Raw genomic sequence first — 23,736 nt, 5'->3', positions numbered from 1 at the left:
AGAAGAAGAGGAGGGGGTGGAGGAGAGAGGTGTGTCACAACCAATAGTAGCATTTTGGAGGCGTGGTGGCGGAACAACCTCCAACACTACTGCACCTTGTCCTGCATCCTTCCCAGCTGCCAGAAGAGTGACCCAATGGGCCGTGAAAGACAGGTAACGTCCCTGTCCATGCCTGCTGGACCATGAGTCAGCGGTAATATGCACCTTACCGCTAACCGCCCTGTCCAGCGAGGAAAGGACATTGCCTTCCACATGCCGGTAGAGAGCCGGAATCGCCTTCCGTTAGAAAAAGTGGCGTTTGGGGACCTGCCACTGAGGAACCGCACATTGTACAAACTCACGGAAGGGGGCCGAGTCTACCAACTGAAAAGGCAGCAGTTGAAGTGCTAGCAATTTAGCCAAGCTAGCATTCAACCGCTGGGCATGTGGATGGCTGGGAGTGAACTTCTTTCGCCGGTCCAGCAGCTAGGGCAGGGACATTTGCCTGCTATAATCGGACGTGGGTGTACTGCTAGCAGAGTGCCCGCAAGCACTTGGCTGTGACACACCTAATTCTACACCTTCATTCCTCTCAGAGCAGGTTTCAGAGAGGACTGAAGGTCTAGTGGGGTTGGAGATGCCAGCTGATGAGGAGCAAGGAGAGGTCCGCTTTGTTCTTTGGTGTGGGTCTTTGAGGTACGCTTGCCAACGAGCTGCATGGCAGGTCAACATATGTCTGGTCAAGCATGTGGTGCCCACGCGGCTGATGTTTTGGCCACGCGAGATACGCTTGAGACATATGTTGCAAATAGCAGCGGTGCGATCTGATGCACTCGTCTCAAAAAAGGCCCACACCAAAGAACTTTTAGAATAACGCGCAGAGGCAGCGCCCTGCACAGGCGGAGCTCTGCGGTGTGATTCAGTCGGTGTGCTGCCCCTAAGCTGGCCCCCGGAGGGCATCCTGCCTCGTTGGACATGTATAAAGGAAAAATAAACTGCGCTTGAGTAAAACAGCAAAACAAAAAAAAAAAGGAAAAGGGAAGAAATGTGCAATAATCTATAAAGAAGGCAGCAGCAGTAAGTGAGATACACACACCCAACAGCAATAAGAAAATACGAAAAGCTGCGCCAACAGGAAAATGGTCTATACCTAACTACCCAGAACATAACATTTTTTAAAGGTTATAAATAATTAACACATTCATTATATATTGAAATAAAAAATGACAGTTAATATGATTTCTTAATTGAAGAGTTCATAAAAAGTCCATAGACAATCCACAGTTGCGATCCTTTATGAGAACACCACGGTGGTTACACACACACGAATGCGCACAAGTGCCGTCACCATGAAGTGAGTGCGCTTACCAGATGGAAGCTTAGTTAAAGAGTTGTATGTAAATCCTCAGTCTCCTCAATATACTCCTCCTTATACTGGATCAGCTAACCGTAGTGAAAAGCAGCATTCACATATAAGTATCTCATTCAGCGATCCCAAAAAGTGCTACCAATGGCTATATGTAAACATGTGGGACTTCAGCACAACTTCGATCCGCCTGTGATAACCTTTTTTGACCTGAAACGTATTTTCCAGAACTCACGGGGAGGTGACTTTGACAAACAAATTCTGACTCATAACGTTGGACATGTGCCTCCTCCTCCTCCTCCTCCTCTCTCCTACCAGGCACCCACGTGGAGTCAGTGCCCTCATCATCCCCTCCCTCTTCATCGCTGTAGCAAACCTGGCAATATGCTGCAGCTTGTGGAACATGACTGCCAGATTGCTGTCCTTCTTGAGCATCCCCTCTCTCTGCATTCACGCTACTGCCTTCCTCTAGCTGAGTGTCATCATCAGAGCCTACAAAACACTGGGCATCCTCCTGGAGCATGTACCCAACACTGTGCTCAAAGAGTTCAGGAGACTCCTCAGGAGGACGTGGTGGGTCTAGGGAAGGAGTCACTGATGATGACATTGAGACGAGGGAAGACGATGCGTTGGCAGCTGCTTTGCTAGTACCCTGAGACTGGGTGAGAGAGGATGAGGAGGATGAAGAGGGCTTGGTTATCCACTCTACCAAGTCGTTGGCATGTTGCGGTTCAACATGTCCAGCTGCCGAAAAGAAGGACAAGCGTGTCCCATGGCCACGTGCTGATGACAATACACCGCGTCCATGACCAGCACTGTTGTCTCTAGACACAGAGCCTGCTTGCCCTCTTTTATCGGCTCGTGCCTGTCTGCCTCTCCTTGCTGGCCTTCCAGACATGGTAATGGCCTGAAGGGAGTTGGGTAAAACAGCAGTTGGGTAGTGTATATTGTGCTGGAGGCACACAACACCCACTAACTCCTGCAGATGCCTTTATTATAGAACACCAGAGATAAAGGGGTATACTGTAATGGAGTCACACAACACCCACTAAGCCCTGCAGATGGCTCCATTAGAGAACAGCAATAAAGGGTAGATACAGGTGTATATTGTGCTGGAGGCACAAAACACCCACTAACTCCTGCAGATGCCTTTATTATAGAACACCAGAGATAAAGGGGTATATACAGATGTATACTGTGCTGTGCTGGAGGCACACACAACTTCCAATAACTCCTGCAGATGGCAAGTGGGCTCAAATAGAGAACAACTATGTAGGTGGATATAGCGGTGTGTACTGGGTACAGAGCATGCAGACAGCACGCACAAGCTCCTAACACTACTGACTGCAAGCTCTATTATAAAAGATAGATCACTAGCTATATAGGTGAGGTGAATATAGCGGTGTATACTGCGGTCAGGGCACGCAGACAACAACCACTACAGAAGAGCAAGATCGAAAATCGGCCGATAACGATCGGTGTGTACTGTGTTGAAGGTACACAGAACACCCACTAACTGCTTCAGACGCCAACACACTACACAAGGCTGCCGCGCTGGCGGCCTTATATAGTGTGGGGTGTGTACTACACAGCCTGAGCTATGATTGGCCACAGGCATCCCAATCATGGCTCTCCTCGCTGCTGGCGCTGTGATTGGCCAAGCATGCGGGGTCACATCGCATGCTTGGCCAATCATGAGCCAGCAATGCACTGCGATGACGCAGTGCATTGTGGGCCATGAGCGCCACACGAATTTGGCGCGAACGGCCCATAATGTTCGGAATTTGCCGAACGGGCGAACAGCCGATGTTCGAGTCGAACGTATGTTCGACTCGAACACGAAGCTCATCCCTACTGGTGACCCCACAATAGGGAGGAAACTTCTTTGCGGAAGGGAGTTTAACAAGACTCATGGCCACTCATTAAAATTAGAATGAAAGAGGTTTTACCTTAACCACTTGCTAACCAGCCACCGTCATACTGTGGCACAATCCCACGAGCCATCGTAGCTGTATGTCGGCTCCTTTAAGTGGGATAGCAGGTGCGTGCACACGCTGCTCTGCGGGGCATATATGCTCATGGCCGGCGGTCGCGATGGTCACTGGCATAGGTGCGAGAGGCAGAACAGGGACTTTTGTGTATAAACACATATATTCCCTGTTCTGTGAGGAGAGGAGATGCAGATTGTGAGTTCCTACTAGCTAGGAACCACAATCTGTCATCTCCTATATTCAGTCCCCTCCCCCCTACAGTTAGAACACGCCTAGGGAACCCAGTTAACCCCTTGATCACCCCCTAGTGTTAACCTTTTTCCTGCCAGTGACATTTACACAGTAATCAGTGCATTTCTATAGCACCGATCGCTGTATAAATGTCAATGGTCCCAAAATAGTGTCAAAATTGTCGCTCTTTTTTGTTTATAGCGCAAAAAAAATAAAAACCACAGTGGGCAGCACAGTGGTGTAGTGGTTAGCACTTTCACCTAGCAGCAATACGTTTGCTGGTTCAAATCCTGACAATGACACTATCTGCCTGGAGTTTGCATGTTCTCCCTGTGCCTGCGTGGGTTTCCTCCAGGTACTCCGGTTTCCTCCCACACTCCAAAGACATGCTGGTAGGTTAATTGGACCCTGTCCAAAAAAATTGGTCATAGTATGTGTATGTCAATGTTGTATGTGTTGTAAGTATGTCGGGACCCTACAGGTTAAAAGGACCGCGTAAAAAAAGCTGCAGATGGACACCGGTGGCAAGAAAGCACCCTGAGGCGATTCAGTTCGCATAGGTAGCGCTATACAAGTCACTCATTCATTCATTCACAGAGATTATCAAATACCACCAAAATTAAGCTCTATTTGTGGGAAAAAAAGGACATCAATTTTTTTTTGGTACAACCTCACACGACTGCGCAATTGTCAGTCAAAGCGACGCAGTGCCGAATCTCAAAAAAAATGGCCTGGTCATTGAGCAGCCAAATCTTCCATGGCTGAAGTGGTTAAACTACGTAGAGGGTTCTTTACTGTAAGAGCGGCAAGGATGTGGAATTCCCTTCCTCCCATATTGCTCTACTGGTCATGAAGTAAAATAAATGTTTTAAATGTTGTATGAAGTCTTGATAGATTCACGTTTGTTTTACTCTTTCTACAGCCTCCAGTATGACCAGTAAAGTAATGGAGATCGATTCCACAATTAATCATATTTTTGTAAATGGTAAGTTGAATTTCTAAAACAAATAACTTTTATTGGAGTGAGTTCCCCTAATGCCCCCCCTCTCAAGTGTCCTGGTTGAGTAGCACATTCCTTGTTCTTGGACTCTAATGCCGCGTACACACGACCGGACTTTCCAGCAGACTAGGTCTGACGGTTTTTCCGACGGACTTTCGGCAGACTTTCTGAACGAACAATCACCCTAACAATCACCCCAAATTCTGACAGATTCGAACGTGATGACATATGACCGTACTAGAATAAGGAAGTTTCATAGCCAGTAGCCAATAGCTGCATAGCGTCAGTTTTCGTCCGTCGGACTAGCATCCACACAAACTGATTTTCGACCGGACTCGAGTCCATCGGAAAAAATTGAAACATGGTCTAAGTCTAAAGTCCGTCTGATTTTTTTTGACTGCAAAGGTCCAAGGAAGCCCACACACGATCAAATTGATTGTATGGCTGAATTTCCATCGCATTCGCACCAAAATGGTGCAGGACCCGTTTTTTGCTCCGCACTGGAATCGGATCGCATGAGTGTTCACACTGTCCATAATTGCTGCACTGGGGCTTCCCACTGCTGAGCTCGGAGGGGCCGGAGGCTCGAGCACGACAGGAGGTAGGTACCACTCTGCGGGAACCTCTTGCATTGGTGGAACCTCCACAGGGTGAAACTCTTCCCGGTCTCCAGCTGGTCTGATGGAACAGTCAACACTTAGCACATAGGGCCTCAGCAGGTTTCAGTAGAGACGTTTCTTGACAGGATTGGATTCTTCTGAGACCACATAATTTACTGGAGTTGGGGGAAAGGGCTGTCGTTCCACCTGGTATTGGGTACGTTCCCAATTGGGCTCTAGATTAATACCATGCTTATTTTTGATATTTTTTACCAACATTTGTTCCAACATGTTGGTGCCATCTATCTCTGTGCCCTTGTTTGTGAGTCTGTAACATGCCCAGCAGGGTGCGGTTGAACCGTTCACAAGCTCCATTACCCTGGCCTGTGGATGGTATGGGAGATATGTGACTTACACTAAGGTGGCAAAGCTCAGACATAATCACTGACTCAAAGTTTTAGCCTTGGCCTGTTTGGAGAAACTGTATGGTTGGGGCCATCTGGTCCTTAGTGAGGACTACCACCTCAAACTTGGTGAAGTCTTTGACAAATTCTAAGGCATAGTGATATCCTGGTGATATTCTATGTACGGAGCAAGTTTCACACTCCCAGCAAACCTTCTAGACCCAATCTGCCAGCTGCGGGCAGAAGAAGTGTCTTCTAACCAAGGACTTAATTCTGTCAACTACAAAGTGTCCACTCACAGTATGTAGTACTCAGCAGACTTAGAGGATATGCGACTAGGGGACCACAATTCATAGGATGTCCCGCTATCCGGTAGGAATGTGCACCTTGCAATAAAGCACAGTTTTTGACACTCATGGGAGGGTGGCTTACGCCACCAGGAGAGGAAGCTTTGTACCTGCATGAGATCTGGATCCTTCTGTTGAATTAGTGCCAATTCCTCTCCGCTGTAAATTTCGGTGGACTCCACCTGGGGAACTGCTCCCTGTTCCCTGAGAGAGCATGAGGTGGATGCTGTGGGCAGGACAGGAGCTAAATTGATGTCTTCTCGGGAAGAGTTCACATCCTCCTCTGGGTGTTCCACCTGATAGTGGGAGACTGTGGCTTGCATAGGCAATCATCCATTAATAACCATCTTGTGTTTGAGCCAGTGCAGCTCCTAGGCCTTGTAAACTCCCATCCATATACACACAGAAGGGCTTAAAATAGTCTGCCTAGGTCAATAAAGGTATCAAAGTCAGTTTTTTAATTCAGGCTGGCCACAGTTTTTGTTTACATGTCCAAAGCAGCCACACCACTAGCAATTCTGGTCCTCCTTTGGGTCCCTCCATAACAGATTCTCACCCTTAGGGGAAGGAGCTGCGTCTCGTTTCAGTGAGGACAGTTCTTGTTTCAGGGCAAGTTGGTGTTTAATGTTGTGTGTATGGCTCAGGGCCGTCTTTAATATTGATTGGGCCCTGGGCAAAAATGTTCTTAGGGCCCTCCTCCCCCCATGCAATTTCACTCCTCACCTTCTCTGAGACAATAAATAGCAGCTAGACTTGAAATCAATTTACTGTATCAGATCAGGCAGCGATTGCGATTGGTTGCCAGAGGTTACAGAATATCATTACTGCTTACTGACTGGTTGCTAGAGGTTACAGCACTCCTTAAGGCTCACTGATTAGTTGCTAGAGGTTACAGCACATGATTTCTGCTTGTTGATTGGCTGCTAGAGATTACTGTACAGTAATACTGCTCACTGGTTGCTATAGGTTATAGAACATCATCTCCTCAATGCAGGGGCATGATATACATATGAATGCTGCCTTATATTTACATATCAATGCTGTTGGCCTCAGCTATTTACATATGCATGTCACTGATATTTACATATGAATACCGGTTATTTACATGTAAACACAGGGTCTGCAGGTGAGACATATATACACAACAATAGGTCAGAGCTGGGCAGCATTAGTAGCAGCACTTCACACTGAGATATTGGGACACAGCACAGGACTAAAACCTCAATGGACAAGGAATTGTAAACTGGGATAGTTGGCAAGTATGAGGCAGCTGCTTTGGGCCCCACAACAATGACAGGGCCCAGGGCAGCTGCCCCTTTTGCCCTGCCTTAAAGACGGCCCTGGTATGGCTAATAGCAGTGAGGGGGGCCAGGGCTCCCTCTTTCACGTGGAATGGATCATACCTTTTTTGCCAATGTGAGTTGAAATTTTTTTTTATTTAATAAAGAGTTATTGGCTTATCATTAAGTCTGCGCAATGAGACCACTCTTTTTATATTTTCTATGGCCACTGGGAGAATTATTTTTCTAAAAAAAAAGTATTTTGAGGAACTCCTGAGAAGCGGATTGCTAAGTGAGGAGGAAAAGGATTTTCCCGTATGGTCATTGGACAGTTTCCTTTGAGTGGATCAAACTTGTGGTGATAAAGAGAAATTGGGATATATGATCTTCTTTGATTCAATCCTACATGCGTTTGATTTGCAGACTGACGGTAAGAGTCAGTAATTTCGGGTGCTGGTGGTGGTTCCCTTTGTTCTTCATATGAATTTGAACACGATCATTTTGACCAAGATTACCTCACTGGAATCCGTACACTAATATTTTGAACTTTATATTTATTTTTTAAAGCGCTATATCATAATTTATATATATTGCAACTTAGTGCCAAAAAGTGCATGTGCATAAATCCATACACGTGTTCCTGTATCGCAATCCTTAATGGGAAACAGTCCTAATATATGGTTTGTAGCGATTATGCTGATACTGCGTGTAAATAATACATACACGTGATCTCCAGTGATACTTCTACTGACATGCATCTACATCCATTCGTGCTTCAAAACATGCATTGGTGCAATCCGGTGACCCCTTTGGCTTACCTTAGAGCGTGTGACTTAGCTGTTATGCCTTGTACACACGGTCGGACATTCCGACCACAAAATCTGTCTGATTTTTTCCGACGGATTTTGTCCGAAACTGGTGTTGCATACACACAGTCGGACAAATTTTGTCGGAAAATCCGATCGTTCGAAACGGGGTGACGGTCGTTTGCGTACGATGGAACTACGTAGAGGCTAGTAGCCATTAGCTTTGGTCTCATAATTTGATCTGAGCATGCGTGGCATTTTGTCCATCGGAAAATTTTAGATCCAGCTCTCAAATTTTTTCCGTCTGAATTTCCGATGGAAAAAGCCCGATAGAGCCCACACACGATCAGATTTTCCGACAATATAATCCGATCGTACCTTTTCCATCATAAATTTCCGACCGTGTGTACAGGGCAATACACTTAGTCAATTCACGCATATGAATCACTGCAGGGTTCTAGGCTGGTTCCTGGATCAAAGGTTCCCACTGCAGTATCTCGGAGGTATATGAGAAAAAAAAAAGGCCAATAGTGCAATATCGTTTTTACAATTTATTTAAACAAGTTAAAAACCGCTCCCATGCTGGGGTACTCACATGTGCAAGGTGCGTCAGTGCACTGCTCTTTGTAAAGCATATAAGGTAACAGATGGATAAGGGTATGGCCTGTATCACATCCTAGGCAGGCACACTGTCTCTCGCTCCGTCCTGGCCCCTCCCCTACGCGTGTCGATATGACGTCTCTTCCTCAAGGGGTTTCTGATTGGACAGCCAACCTGTCAATTTTATACGGCGCCCGCTGCCATTTTGCTGTGGTCCGCGGACACTCTAGTGATGAACTATATATTTTCAATGGAGCTTTCAAATGCGAATACACTAACAGGGGAGGATTAATGGCAAAGTAACACCTCCATACATCCCAACCATACAGGACTTCTGCGGAGTGTTAAACAATCCATTGAAATTAAAGCCGACTAGCAGCGCGCCCTGACATATCACAACAATGAGCTAAGCCCCGCTTTGCATATACAAAGCCATAACATAGCTACCCAGGATGGGCATGGATGATTCACACACCATACCGCACTTATTTATTACACCGCTAACATGCTTTTTACTGTGGTAACTATAAAAATCCAACTACATTTAATAACGCCGGCAACCATTTATTATCTTATAAATTTTAACCCATTAAAGCAAGAAAAAAACCCTCATTAATCTGAGGTGTGACCACTTCTGTAGATGTTTTTAATTTTGTTTTATTTTTTTTAAGGATTTGTTCCACTTGGGATAATGTGACAGTTCAATAGGAGTCTCACCATCCTCTACCTCTCTCTCCCAGGCACTGCTGGTCTATTGTGCGGTAAAGACTGGACGTTCTATAAACTCAGTTGTTACTACAAGTGTACAAGTAAAACGTCATGGAATTCCGCCAAAGAAGACTGTGAGAAAAAGATGTCCCACCTGGTGATCATTAATGGGGATGGTGAGATGGTAAGAGAATCGTGCACCTCAAACATGTCTCCATGACTTGTGTTACCGACTCAGCCTGGTCTCTCTTCCAACGTTTCTCCACTTCAGATATTCTCTTCATACATGGAAGATTTCTCCATCATAGAATTATTTAATACTATGCTATAGTTCAATGGTTGTTCATCTCCCACCACACTTTCTCCCAATGGTGTAGTATAATAGTTACACTATATTGTCAAAAGCATTGGGATGCCTAACTTTACACGCACATGAACTTTAATGGCATCCCAGTCTTAGTCCGTAGGGTTCAATATTGAGTTGGCCCACACTTTGCAGTTATAACAGCTCCAACTCTTCTGGGAAGTCTGTCCACAAGGTTTACGAGTGTGTCTATGGGAATGTTTGACCATTCTTCCAGAACAGTATTTGTGAGGTCAGGCACTGAAGTTGTACGAGATGGCCTGGCTCACAGTCTCTGCTCTAATTCATCCCAAAGGTGTTTTATCGGGTTGAGGTCAAAGCTCTGTTCAGGCCAGTCAAGTTCCTCCACCCCCAAACTCTCTCATCCATGTCTTTATGGACCTTGCTTTGTGCACTGTGCAGGAAAAATGCAGCATGTAATACTTTTTTTCCTGGAACTGACTGTATTGGTGTGAACTATGCCACTGGAAACCATATAACCTACTTTCCAAAAAAAAATAAAAAATGCACTCGATTGAATGTGGTGTAAACGGGCCCTGAATCAGAAAAAAAGTACCAAGCACTATTACGGAGAATAGGGGGACTCTTGTATGACCTGGATGTGATGGTCTCAAATAGCAGGAACATCATTGCAGTTGTTATAAATGAAGACAACAGTCATTAGACTGGGCCTGATTTATCATTGAGGACCCTTTTGAGAACTTCATGCATGGTTTTTAGAAGCTTTAGCCTGATCCAATGCCAACATAAAATTTCTCCTGCCTGCAGTCCTGCACCGCTCCAGGACCTCCAGGAGAGCTAACACTGCTGAAAAAGTGCTTCTACCCTGAACCCAACAATGCTGGTGGTGAGACAGTTGATTACCCACTACAGATAATAAAAGGCAGACAAATATTTTAGCTAGTATTTTCCTATCAACACTGAGAAGGCTAATGGGCCACCGATTCTCAATTCTCGAAAAAAATCTTTACCCTTTGAGAGAAGAATCACCGCAGATTGTCGCGTGAAGGGAGGGAGAAAACCCTCTCTCAGACAGCAATTTAAAACTTCCGCCAGAGTAACCTTAAGGCTTGGTTCACACAGGGGGCGATGCGAGGCGACACGACTTGCCTCGCCGCGACCTGCCGCGACCTCAGCGGTGACTTGCAAATGACTTCTGTATAGAAGTCAATGCAAGTCGCCCCGAGGTCGCCCAAAAGTAGTACAGGAACCTTTTTTCTAAGTCGGAGCGACTCGAGTCGCTCCTCTTAGAACGGTTCCATTGTACAGAACGGGGGCGACTTGTCAGGTCGCGGCACGGCAAGTCGTGTCGCCTCGTGTCGCCCCCTGTGTGAACCGGCCCTAAGAGTCCATTCACACAGGGGCAAATTTGGATCCGACTTGAAGTCATCCCAAGTTGCCTCAAGTCAGGTAACATGATAAAATCAATGTAAGGGAATGAGAGCTGTCTTAATGTACACTACTGAAGTCCGACTTCAATCCGACTTCTAGGCAACTTGTACTCATTGATTTCAATAGAAGTTGCCTCCAAGTCTGATCCCCTGTCTTAACTGAAGCAACTTTCCAGGAAGTAAAAATAGTTTTCTAGGCAAACTCCTCCCTCCCGCAGAGCTGATTATTATGTGATTGGCCACTGGCAAAGTCCCCTGTTCTGGAGGCAACTTCAAGTTGCCTTGTAAGTTGCCTCAAGTCGTGTCCAAGTTGCCTCCCAAAGTCACGCTGGAAGTCGTGTTGCCCCTGTGTGAACCGTCTCTAAAGGTCTTGTAAAACTTGACTGTCAATCCATCCTGCCCTGGCAACTTCTTAATGGCAAGCGTATCAATAGCGTTAATTACCTCATCTGCAGTGATATCCTCTGTTAAACTCACCAGGGAACTGCCATTGTCTTGGAATAAAAATTAAAAAAACTTGACATTCCTCCTACCCAGCAGGTCAACATAATATGACCTGACGGCTTCAGGATCCCCGACTTGGGCTTTGTCAAGGAAAGTGTACTGTCAACCAGGCCTACACCTGACTTAAAGTGTCCGTAAAGGCAGAAGGTGCATTTTATATATTAAGATAAAAAGCCTCATGTGTGCAGCAGCCCCCTCAGCCCCCTTAATACTTACCTGAGGTCCTTCTCTGTCCAGTGATGTCCAAGAGTGTATCAGCCATCTGAGATTCTCCCTCCTGATTGGCTGAGACAGAGCAGCGGCGCCATTGGCTGCCGCTGCTGTCAATCAGTCAGCCAGCCAATTAGGGGAGAGAGGGGGCAGGGCCAGGTCGGGGGTCCGTGTCTGAATGGACACAGGGAGCTGTGACTCAAGGTGTTTATTTCTTCTTATGGCCTTGAAAAACCCAACAATCTTTTGTTTTGTAAGCTCCCACCACTCTGAATTACTGCTACAAAAGTCCATGATCGATACCTGTGCCTGAAAAAAAATCCTCAATTAATTGACTCTCTTTTTCATCCTCCAGAAGCACCAAATTCAGCTTCTAAGTACCCCTCTCCCTAGGTGGTATATCGGGGGGCTATTCAGAGTCACAGACAGAATACAGTGATCGGAAAACTCAACCGCCTGACACACTGGTGCAGAGAAGGCAAAGTTCCCCTTTTACTACTACCTCGCTGAAAAGTGATTACCGTGTTGTCTGGGCAGCAATGAATGTACACCTCAACCAGACCTGCCTCTAGCTAGTTCATTAAGAAAAAAGCTGTTACAGTCATGCCTAGTTCTGGTACTTTTCCTTTCCTTTGTGCTGGTGATGGTGTTGAAATCACCACTGAAGACAACTTGCTGGGCTGTAAAAAGAAAAGGCTTTTCCTGTCCCACTTTTTCTGGGGCCCATAGATGTTGATCAGGTGCAGGTCCTGCCCTCTCATGGAGACTTCTAAGGCCGTACATCTACCCATAATACCGTCCATCTCCTACCTCAATAATCCACCAACAGGTTACAATGCCTGAAAAAGTACCAAAACTCCAGTGTCTGCCACGCCTCCACTCCTTCTTTGCCAGATGAATATCGAGCAAACTAGACAACCGGGTCTCTTGCACAAAGAAAATATCAGCATCAAACTTGCTGTGCAGAAAAAGGCTATGTTATGAGCACTTATGCCGTGTACACACGATCGAATTGTCCGGCGAAATTGGTCCGGCAAACAATCCGGCAAACAATCCGACTTCATAACTAACGGACTTGGCCACACACGGACGCTCCGAAAGTCCGGCGATTTCTAATGCGATGACTTACAGCACGTACGACAAGACTATAAAAAGGAAGTTCAATAGCCAGTAGCCAATAGCTTCCTTCTCGTACTTGCTTCAGAGCATGCATCATTCTTAGTCCACCGGACTAGCATACTGACGAACGGATTATCCGCTGACAAATTTTGAGTCAAAACTACTTTCTAAGTCCCCCGGACTTTACGATGAAAAAGTCCGCTGGAGCCCACACACGATTGAATTGTCTGGCGTACTGTGGTCCGGCGGACCTAGTCCGCCAGACAATTCGATCGCGTGTACACTGCATTACTGATTTTTTTTATGACATTAATTGTCACCACCTTCAAAGGAGTGGGAATTGCCATCAGGATGATTGAGGTACTTTTTTTTAGCCTGCTTACCCCCCTCCCTACTCAGAGACCCTACATACGTTAATGTCCTTTGTGATTCCGCTTCCATGGAAATCACTGACTCATCACCCAAAAAACCCTCATCCTTCACCTCAGAAAACATTTCAAACTTGTTGGACCCTTCCACCCTCCAAGGTTCAGGTACAGGCACATCCTACTTCCTCTTCTTCTTCCCAGACTTTCTTTTTGCCTCCAACCACTCCTGACTGCAAAGCCCCCTTCCATTCCATTCCAACATCACCTACAACATCATCCACCCCACTCACTTCACTCACCACAGCAGTCCCTCCACCCATTCACCCCCCACCCTTCTCCCCAACATGCCCACCATCATTCACTCCATCCCTCAGTGCCTCAAACCCTCCAGTCCTCAGATGCCAGGGAGTGGGGGTCTGTGCAAGCATACACACTGGTCCAGTTCCCTCCACGGCCCCCACTACCTCACAGGACACAGGAGGATCAGACACAACATCCACCGACACCGACTCACAAAACACCAAGGAGATGATACAACATTGGATGGACAACCAGGCACTGATTCCACAGGGACAATAGAGACAGACATTGGGGACCCCTGACACAGACCTCCTCTCCTCTGGCTCCTCCATGTCCAGGCGAAAAAAAAACTCTTCCACCAAAGCAGACTGATTTTGCAAGGCCTCAAGGCACTCGCTGTACGCATGCCCAAACTCCTCACAAAGATTGCATTTGATGCTATTGCAATCCTTAGCCAGGCCCTGATGCTGAGAGAACTTCATCTTTTGCATAAGAAGGCGAATTGACCCTGAGAACTGCACTTATTACAGAGCTTGGACTGTCCAGGGTAGAATACGACAATCCTATCCTTCCCAATGAAGGCTGAGAAGGGCAGATTCTGGACCACATTCCCACACACAAGCAACCTCATCTGCACTGACCACCCACCTGTCCATATGCTCCTCTAATCCACAATCTTCTTTAATGGGGATAGAAGCTCCTCAGTCAGACAGACAGGTCAGCAGGGATTGATTCATTCCTTTCTAGGATGGTGACATCCTTAACAAGAGGTTAGCATGGGACAAGGTTTTGGACGAGTCCTTCCCACTTTGGCAGTCCCCTATACACATGTTCATACTTCTCCCAGAAAATATTGAGTGACTCTGGGTGAACAAAGGAGAGATTATACTCATAGGATCCTACCGGACTGATTAAATCAAAGATGATATCAGCCTTGAAACCCATCGCCAAAATCTTGTCCACAACCATCCTCCTGATAGGGGGAGCACCCCCTCCTTCCCACCTGAGCGGCACTACATTCCTCCACCTGAAAGACAGGGGTGCAGATGGGAGACCTACAACATGCACAGATAAATCCGGGCTATTACTAGACATTGATTTTTATTGATTATACAGTTGCACCAGTTGCCGTGGCTTGACTACCTGTGCAGTGACTACCTGGGGTCTGGACGATTCTATATATTTTATATATGTTTTTTTTTATTTGTTTTTTTGTCTGTTTTTTTATGTCCTAGTTGGCCATTTTTGTTAGTGGTCATTTGACATGCACCTTGCTGATCACAATTAATTCCTCCAATTGGAGGCATTTAACTTGTTTTTATAATTAATAAACAATATGTCTTATCAACCCCAGGTCCACATGTTGTGTCACTAATTTGGTCATCATCTTTTTTTCTCCACAATTCTAGTGGTGACACTTTTTTGTTTATCTCCCCCCCTGAGCTGCCCACCCGATGTGACCCCCTCATCCCAGCCAGAGCCCCAGCATAGGTTTTATTAGCAGAATCAGATGTTCCAGACCTCAAAACTGCACCCAGCCCATTGGTTGCAGAAGAAAAAGCCCCAGAACCCCCATTCTGCAAATCACCATCAGTGGTGGCAGTAGCAGCTGTCACTCCTTCCACCAGCACACTCCTTCCAGCATTTAAAGCAACTTTATCCTGCACATTATTTCCTTCACTTGTGGCACTACTTGCATAGTTAGGTTGAAAAAAGACACAAGTCCATCTAGTTCAACCAAAAAATTAAAATAAAATACAATCCCATATACACAGTGGCGTCTCCAGCTTTCATATTTGGGGGGGGGCATGGGGGTACAGGGACAAAAGTAGGGGGGCAACTATAAAATGCAATTATATATATATATATATATATATATATATATATATATATATATATATATATATATATATATCCTGGGGCCTTTATTACAATCTCACAATGGGCTCTTTCACATGTTCTGCAGTGAGCTCCCTTCCTACTGTATTGGGGCCCCCCAGGGTGTCAGAAAACAAGAGATATATCTCACCAGCATACCAAGAAAATATAAGGGTCCAAAGTAGTGGGAGAACTATCAAGGTTGCAAAGGTTGTCTTGCCCCCGGGCCCTGGTGTTCTGCCACTGTGGGGTTCCCCAGCCTCCTCTTGCTGTCCTGCCCCTGCTCTTGACAGTGCTGGTCTGGCATCTCTTGGAATTTACAGGCTGGTTCTCCTGTCCTAAGGACGGGACAAATCAGTCTGTTTTTTCAGTAACTGAGAGTCCTGGTGGAGTCCTTCCTGCAACTCACTCTTCTGCCAATGAGGATGCAGGGAAAGGAGCAGATTAGATGGCCATGGTTGTGCATTATGCAGTGTCAGCGAGCAGAGGGAGGGGGGATGGGGGGGGAATGGGGACACTCTCCATCTCATCTCATCTCATCTTATTTTTTTTTAATTAGGGGGCACATGGTGGGGCACAGCATAATGTCGGGGGGGGGGGGGTTCAGGGCCTCCTCTGGCCCCCCCTAGTGATGCCATTGCATATACACAATCCTTCACCCACAGTTGATCCAGAGAAAGGCGAAAACCCCCAGCAAAGCATGATCCAATTTGCTACAGCAGGGGAAAAAATGTATTCCTGATCTACCGAGTGGCAATTGGATTTTCACTTAATCAACTTTACCTATAAATGTCAGTACCCAGTTATATTATGTACATTTAGGAAAGAATCCGGCCTTTCTTAAAGCAATCTACTGAGCTGGCCAGAACCACCTCTGGAGTGAGTCTATTCCACATTTTCACAGCTCTTCTGTCAAGAAACCTTTCCGTATTTGGGGATGAAATCTTTTTTCCTCTAGACGTAAAGAGTGCCCCCTTGTCCTCTGTGATGGCCCTAAAGTGAATAACTCAACACCAAGTTCACAATATGGACTACTTATGTATTTGTACATGTTGATCATATCCCCCCTAAAGGGGTTGTAAAGGCTTGTGTGTTTTCACCCTAATGCAATGAAAAAACACCTTGCAGTCACCCCCCCCACACCCATTTTACTTACCTGATCCCCAAATTTCTGTCGGCGCATCCCCGCCGTCCCTCTCTCCATGGGTTCCTGGCTCTTGATTGGATAGATTGATAGCAGCGCAGCCATTGGCTCCCGCTGTTGTCAATCAAATCCAATGATCCGGGCACCGGGGTGGCGGGGCCGAGTCCTGTATTTGGCCTCTACGGAGGCCAAATGCTTGACTCAGGAACGCGCCCACAAGGTAACCCCCTCAGGAGAGCGCGTCTTCATCGGGTTTGGAAAAGTGGCGCTGTCCCCTATTACCTCAAAAATGAGGAATATGCTATCCAAATGCAATTTCTTTAAATTAAATGCAAAAAATAAATAAAATTATGAAAACAATTCTTTGTGTTATTAACCAAAATATTGTGTTAAACCCTCTGTCGGGTATTAATAGAACAGCGATGTGTGTGATCCTGTAGAAATGTGACCGACCCTCGTGCCTTTTCAATGCCATGTCTGAAAAACCATAATTGTGTAAAAATATTGTAATTTGTGTAAAAATATCTAAATGGTGTTAGACCCCCTGGTGAGTTTTTTTTTGGTTATTTAAACTGAAAAATGATTTAAATAAATCAAACAGTCTCATATGACAAAAAACTGTGAAGTGATTGTAGCCTTTCAAATGGTTGAATTAAATTAAAAACTAAAAAAAAACAAAAAAAACTAACAAATAAGGTGTAGAATAAAAAGAAAAAATGAGAATAGCGCTTCCCTCTAATAGATTATGAATTAAATATGCTTAAAAAATATAATTATAGTCCATAAACATGTGGAAAGTGGCTCGTGCACGATATAGCAAGTGCTGTGACTAATCCTTAATATGCTGAAAGGAAGGCGCCGGTGTGTTTTTCCGTGTAAGTAGTGGTTTTGCACTCACCAGATGCCTTGCCCCTACAGGGGCAGTTGCGCCTCCACAGTGTAAGCCCCTGTGTCGCTGCGTGGCGTTGTTCTGGGACCTTCGGTTTCTCAGCATATATCAGCCACCTCGCTAACCTCTGCGCAAAAGAACTTGAAGTAGGATCAGACTTATAGGCTTCTACATTGGGGCACTTAAGCAAGAAATGGTCCATTATCTCCTCCAGAACGCCACACTCCACTGTTGGACAACCACGGTTCTCCACAGAGCGATGCTTCAGGGTGCTCTTCACATAGAGTCTGCCATGGAACGAGTGCCAGGTCAAATCCCGGAGATTTAAAGGGATTCTCTCCATATTCAGGACATTTGAGTGTACGCTGCTCTGGTACAGAGACTGATGTGTCTGGTTATGTGTATTGCTGAATATGTCACAAATATTATAACAATCATAATTAATTAATTCATGTCTAGATGAAAAACACTGCATTGTAACAATTTCTATCTTTTGTCTTTCTGAAGAATTTCCTGCGTACATTTTCACAGAAAGAGAGTCCATGGGTTGGTCTCAACAAGACGGAGTCTAATAAATGGCAATGGGTGGATGGGACTGTTCTTAATACTAAAGAGTAAGTCCACCCTCCACATCCGATTTCTTTAGACATTACAAGTCATAAATGTGATCAGCCTCATTGTTTGTGTAGATCAGTGATTCTCAACCAGGGTTCCGTTGAACCCTAGGGTTCCTCCAGAGGTTGCTAGGGGTTTCTTCAGCTTCGGACCATTTCTGGTCTTTCTGGACCACTTCAGATCTTTTTAGCTATCTGTAAGGAGGTAATTCTTCCCAATGACCACAAGTGTAAGGACCATTCTTCCCACTGACCATCACACTAATGTATCATGAGTTGTAGATTTCTAATTTTTAGCAGGGGTTCTCTGAGACCGGAGAACTATTTCAAGGGTTCCTCTGTGTTGAAAAGATTGAGAAAGGCTGGTGTAGATGTTGAAGATTATATATACTGTACCCATTGTAAATATCATCATTAGTACTTTTTTAGGTTCCGAGAACATTTATGAAGCCCCTGCTTCTGTCCTGCTAAGTATCAGTTTCAGACCTGGTCACTAATGGAATTTGTTCCTTGCAGGTTCTGGCAGGATGGTCAGCCCGATAAAAAAAATGGAATAGAAGATTGTGCTCAGTTCAGAGAAGGAGATGGCTTGAATGATGTGGATTGTTCTTCGACAAGACCGTACATCTGTGAGAAGGAATTATTCTGAAGTGTGCCGGTGAACCTCAGACATCCCCCTTCTGCTCTTTTATTCTCCCACTTCCTATTAGAGTAATATCAAATGGGCTAAAAACAAAGAGAAATGTACAGGCTCCTATGCCTGATCATCTTCTAAAATTTCCAGTTACCTGTCTGCTCTGGTGAATCTCTAAATGTAATACATTAGGACAAGGATCTCCAACCCATGGCTCATGGGCTGCATAGGGTTGCCACCTGTCCGGCATATACCCGTTTTTAAATCGTGTGTCTGGGTTTTCAGACCGCCTGAAACATGGACACAATAATCATTATGGATTGTGGCTTCCCAAGTAAGCGAGTACCACAACTGCCGAGTGCATAAGGGTGCGGTCCGGTTTCAGATAAAAGTGATCTCAGCGGTGGATACGCAGCAAGATCACTTTTATCGGGGGTGGGAGAGGGCCCCCTTCTCTCCACACTCAGGCTCGCAGTCTCCGCTGTAATTCATCCCAGAGCCGTTCTATCAGGTTGAGTTCAGGACCTTGCTTTGTGCATTAGTCCAAATCATTTGGTGGAGGGGGGCATTATGGTGTGGGGTTGGTTTTCAGGGGTTGGGCTTAGCCCGTTAGTTCCAGGGAAGGGAACTCTTAAGGCATCAGCATACCAAGACATTCTGGACAATTTCATGCTCCCAACTTTGTGGGAACAGTTTGGGGATGGCCCCTTCCTGTTCCAACATGACTGCGCACCGGTGTACAAAGCAAGGTCCATAAAGACATGGATGAGCGAGTTTGTGGTGGAGGAACTTGACTGGTCTGCATAGAGTCCTGACCTCAACCCGATAGAACACTTTTAGGATGAATTAGAGCAGAGATTGTGAGCCAGACCTTCTCATTCCACATCAGTGCTTGACCTCACAAATGTGCTTCTGGAAGAATGGTCAAACCTTCCCATAGACACGCTCCTAAACCTTGTGGACGGCCTTCCCAGAAGAGTTGAAGCTGTTATAGCTCCAAAGGGTGGGCCAACTCAATATTGAGCCCTACGGACTAAGACTGGATGCTATTAAAGTTCATGTGTGTGTAAAGGCAAGCATCATAATACTTTTGGCACTATAGTGTATTTATCGTGAACGCTGTGTGTATCCTCCCTTAAGATTTACTTAACATGCAGTGGAGTAAATGACAAGTGTGTTATATTTACTCAACACATTGAAAAGGGAACCTGTTGGGGTGAGATATTGGGTAGAGGAATAACATTAGCAATTGTGAGGTTTATTGCACAGTTGGTTAAATGGCTGCGGGAGAAGAAATACAGCACACTGTGGACACTCAGCAAATGCTTAGTACCTGAGTGGTAATGATTGTGTTAACCTCGAAAGAGGAGAGGATACATAAGTGGGGTTGTCTCTCCATGCAAGCACCCCCTGTGAAAAAATCCGTACTGTACAAATGTAAGTGACGAAACGCGTTGATCATGGTTACACTGTGACCGCAGGTGATATCAGGACTGGAACCTCTGGAAGTAGACGCAGGGGCTCTTTCCCCCCGGGCCCTGGGAAAATTGGAAAACTGTATGCCATGAAACCAGTCTCTGGTGCCGAAAAGGTTGTGGACCTCTGGGTTAGAGGATTGAGCAAGTGACCACATGTTCACTTATAAACAAAGCCCAGCCTGCGTAAGAAGATAATCCATGCTTAAGTTTCTGGTTCGTGCTGCGCTGGACTGACTGGAGCAGTCCGTGGTCATGGGTGGGTGATTTTGTGGGCGGAGAGAAATCCTTTCCAGTAGAATGTGCCCAACGGTGGATGGTGGTGGTTGACCTTTTTGGGGGCTTGGGCTGCTACCTTTCTGATACGGTATAATGGTCATTTCAACAAACGAAAAAACAAGCTCTGGACTGCCGCACTCTTCAGAAGACTACTTTCTTTTATTGGAAAATCGCATTACAGCTCAACAAACACAGCAAACAAGGAAAAATTGCTGACGTTTCGCACTAGCCGTAGTGCTATGAATAAGCACTACAGCTAATGCGAAACGTCAGCAATTTTTCCTTGTTCGCTGTATTTGCTGAGCTGTAATGTGATTTTCCAATAAAAGAAAGTGGTCTTCTGAAGAGTGCGGCAGTCCAGAGCTTGTTTTTCGTCTGTTTCTAGAGGTAATAGCCAGCACCTGTGGCTTCCCAGCCGTAGAGACAGTTTATAGCCTGCATGTGTGCTCCTGGAGCGGTGAGATCCCTTCTCCTTATGGTCATTTCAGTGAGAAGACTTGGATAGGATAGAAAGAGCGCCCAGGCACAAAAGTTGCAGTTCTTTGGCCCCTGGGCGCTTCTTTTATACTAATTAAATACTTAGGTTTCCCAGGTCATAAAAATGGACCTCTTTGCTGCTCTCTGGCTCTTGGAGGCATGTTGCTCTTCAGAAGAGCGCCACCATGGTGGACTTTGAGGACACGGACGCTGGAAAGTTATAGTAAATATAGATGATCTTCTGTTGCAGAGGCCTTTTTTACAAGTGATCCATTGGAAAGTTACAAAGAATGGACTTAGGAAAGGTCCACTTTTCATTCATTGTGCTTTTTATAAAAAGAATTCAGAAAATTTGACTTTTTTTCTTATATTTATTAAAGGTTAAGGCATATGACCATATTTCCATATGACGATAAACATTGGTGGAAAAGGGTTACAAGAGATAATGTTTTGAATGAGGCAAACAAGTAAGAAAAGCTGTAGAACAAACAATGCAACATAATAAGCTCTCTTGCATGGTATGTGAAGAGAAAGCGATACTAGGGTCTCTCACTGAACAGACGGTCCTGAATACCAGGAATTACAGCTACTACTACAATAGATTAATCTGGGTGGAATTGTTAGAATCAAAACCCCTCCTTAAACTAAAATGAAAGGAAGGTAAACTAAAGGTAAGATAAATTTAACCTAAGACACATTACGAAAAAAAAAGGGGGGGGGGATAAAGGATAATAGGTCCTCCATAGGGTCACAGGTCTTGTCTAAATAAAGATCGGGTATCCATGCAGCATGCAAATGAGTTAAGCTATGTGCTTCTTAAAATTGTGGTCTGTAGTTTGCCCAGGGTGTTTGACAAGCTGGCCTTGGGATATCTTTCAGTGTATTTGGAAGATTGGATTAATCACTCTATTTCCATGGTCGAAAAGGTGTATTTAATGTAAGAGCACCATCTTGAGAAGAATCTATTAGTTGGTGCATAATTTTGCATCGCTGTACCCAATTTTTCTTGATAGAGAAGTTTTGTGAGGTCATTCTGTACTGCGGTAATCGTTGGTGGTGAAGAGGATGTCCACCTTTTAGTATATTTGTGGGTGCAGCTAGAAGACACAAGTTAGTTCATTGAGAGATATGGGTTTTGGGTTTGCCCAGTTGCAGTTGGCTGGATTTGTTATGACTGAATAAAAATAGGATAGGTGTCTTAGCAATATTGGCAGTCAGTTATACTGAAAATATACTGTATGATTTGACTCCAGAAAGCTGAGACTGGGGCACATTGCCAGAAACGATGAAGCAAAGGGGGTTTGAGGGTCCCACATGGCGGACAGTTTGCAGAGTTAGGGGTGTCTCCCAAGAAGTGAGATGGGATAAAAGCCCTGTGTATCAATTTGGGACTGTGCCATCTTTTTGTGCCAATTAATATTTTTTTTTTGCTTTTTCTGCTCTTTTAATAAAGAAACAATTCCTTGCTGAAAAATTGGACTGTGTCAGTTTTTGATGACAATTAATAATAAATTAGCAAGCTTTGGGTGCCAGGTTGCTGAGATAATCCATGTGGCCAGGAAATGACCACACCCGCACAATATATCATCATAATGATGACATGTAAGGGGGTCACCCTGTGCTACACCTAAATAAACACACAGGTAATGAAGTTTGGTTAATCCATTGCTTTGTCCTCACTAATACTATTCAGGTCAAATAGATATTTTTTTTGTCTGTTTGGCACTGCCCCATAATGCCCTGTGATCTGCACTTTAACACTTTGACTGCTAAGGACATGTTCTAAATATCATGGCAATCAAATGGTTAAAACAAGCTCATGGTTGCCAACCCCCACCATGCTCCCTGGTCATATCTCCAGGAAGACCAGTACTAATGGACATCCAGGATGAAGAGCAGGTGATAATGGTCGCTGCAGACCATTCCTGTTGTTCTGTTCCTAATATAATACAGGCAGGCAGTTCATTCAGTTACCTGCAGTATATTCAGTACTGTATCCTGTGCAGCTAGATCTCACTGCGGACCGTTCCTGTTGTTCTCTTCCTAATATACTACAGGTAGGCAGTTGATTCAGTTAGCTGCAGTATATTCAGTACTGTATCCAGTGCAGCTAGACCTCACTGCAGAACATTCCTGTTGTTCTGTTCCTAATATATTACAGGCAGGCAGTTCATTCAGTTAGCTGAAGTATATATTAAGTACTGTATCCTGTGCAGCTAGATCTCCCTGCAGACCATTCCTGTTGTTCTCTTCCTAATATATTACAGGCAGGCAGTTCATTCAGTTAGCCGCAGTATATATTGAGTATTGTATCCTGTGCAGCTAGATCTCACTGCAGACCATTCCTGTTGGTCTCTTCCTAATATACTACAAGCAGGTAGTTGATTCAGTTAGCTGTAGTATATTCAGTACTGTATCCTGTGCAGCTAGATCTCACTGCAGAACATTCCTGTTGTTCTCTTCCTAATATATTACAGGCAGGCAGTTCATTTAGTTAGCTGCAGTATATATTGAGTACTGTATCCTGTGCAGCTAGATCTCACCGCAGACCATTCCTGTTGTTCTGTTCCTAATATACTACAGGCAGGCAGTTAATTCAGTTAATTTAAAGATACACATTCCACAAACCCTTTACCTAGTGTATCATCACAGCGCTGTGGATAACTCAATATTTTATATCTTAGCTGCCACTTACCATAAAATGTCACATATAAAAAGGTGCATACAAAAATAGTAGTAAACTTCCAAAAAACTAATTAGTTGCACGTGGCGCTATAAC

At 45.0% G+C, this 23,736-nt stretch overlaps 1 protein-coding gene across 1 annotated transcript in view; it reads left to right on the top strand.

Annotated features, from left to right (window-relative positions):
* LOC143964279 (uncharacterized) overlaps window positions 1-19,174 on the top strand; it is a 42,688-nt gene extending 23,514 nt beyond the window's left edge. Inside the window, exons 6-9 of the mRNA XM_077473982.1 lie at window positions 4,490-4,552; window positions 9,344-9,495; window positions 17,986-18,092; window positions 18,609-19,174. Coding sequence (XP_077330108.1) covers window positions 4,490-4,552; window positions 9,344-9,495; window positions 17,986-18,092; window positions 18,609-18,741 — 455 coding nt within the window. The 3' untranslated portion in view covers window positions 18,742-19,174. The remainder of the gene's footprint in view (window positions 1-4,489; window positions 4,553-9,343; window positions 9,496-17,985; window positions 18,093-18,608) is intronic.
* Window positions 19,175-23,736: the final 4,562 nt, after the last annotated feature.

Source organism: Lithobates pipiens, unplaced genomic scaffold (assembly GCF_037356315.1).
Source record: "Lithobates pipiens isolate NorthernLeopardFrog02 unplaced genomic scaffold, aLitPip1_a1.2 Scaffold_8, whole genome shotgun sequence".
Lineage (NCBI taxonomy): Eukaryota > Metazoa > Chordata > Amphibia > Anura > Ranidae > Lithobates > Lithobates pipiens.
The sequence above is the reverse complement of the archived record's forward strand: the minus strand, read 5'-3'. Positions and strand labels throughout refer to the sequence as shown.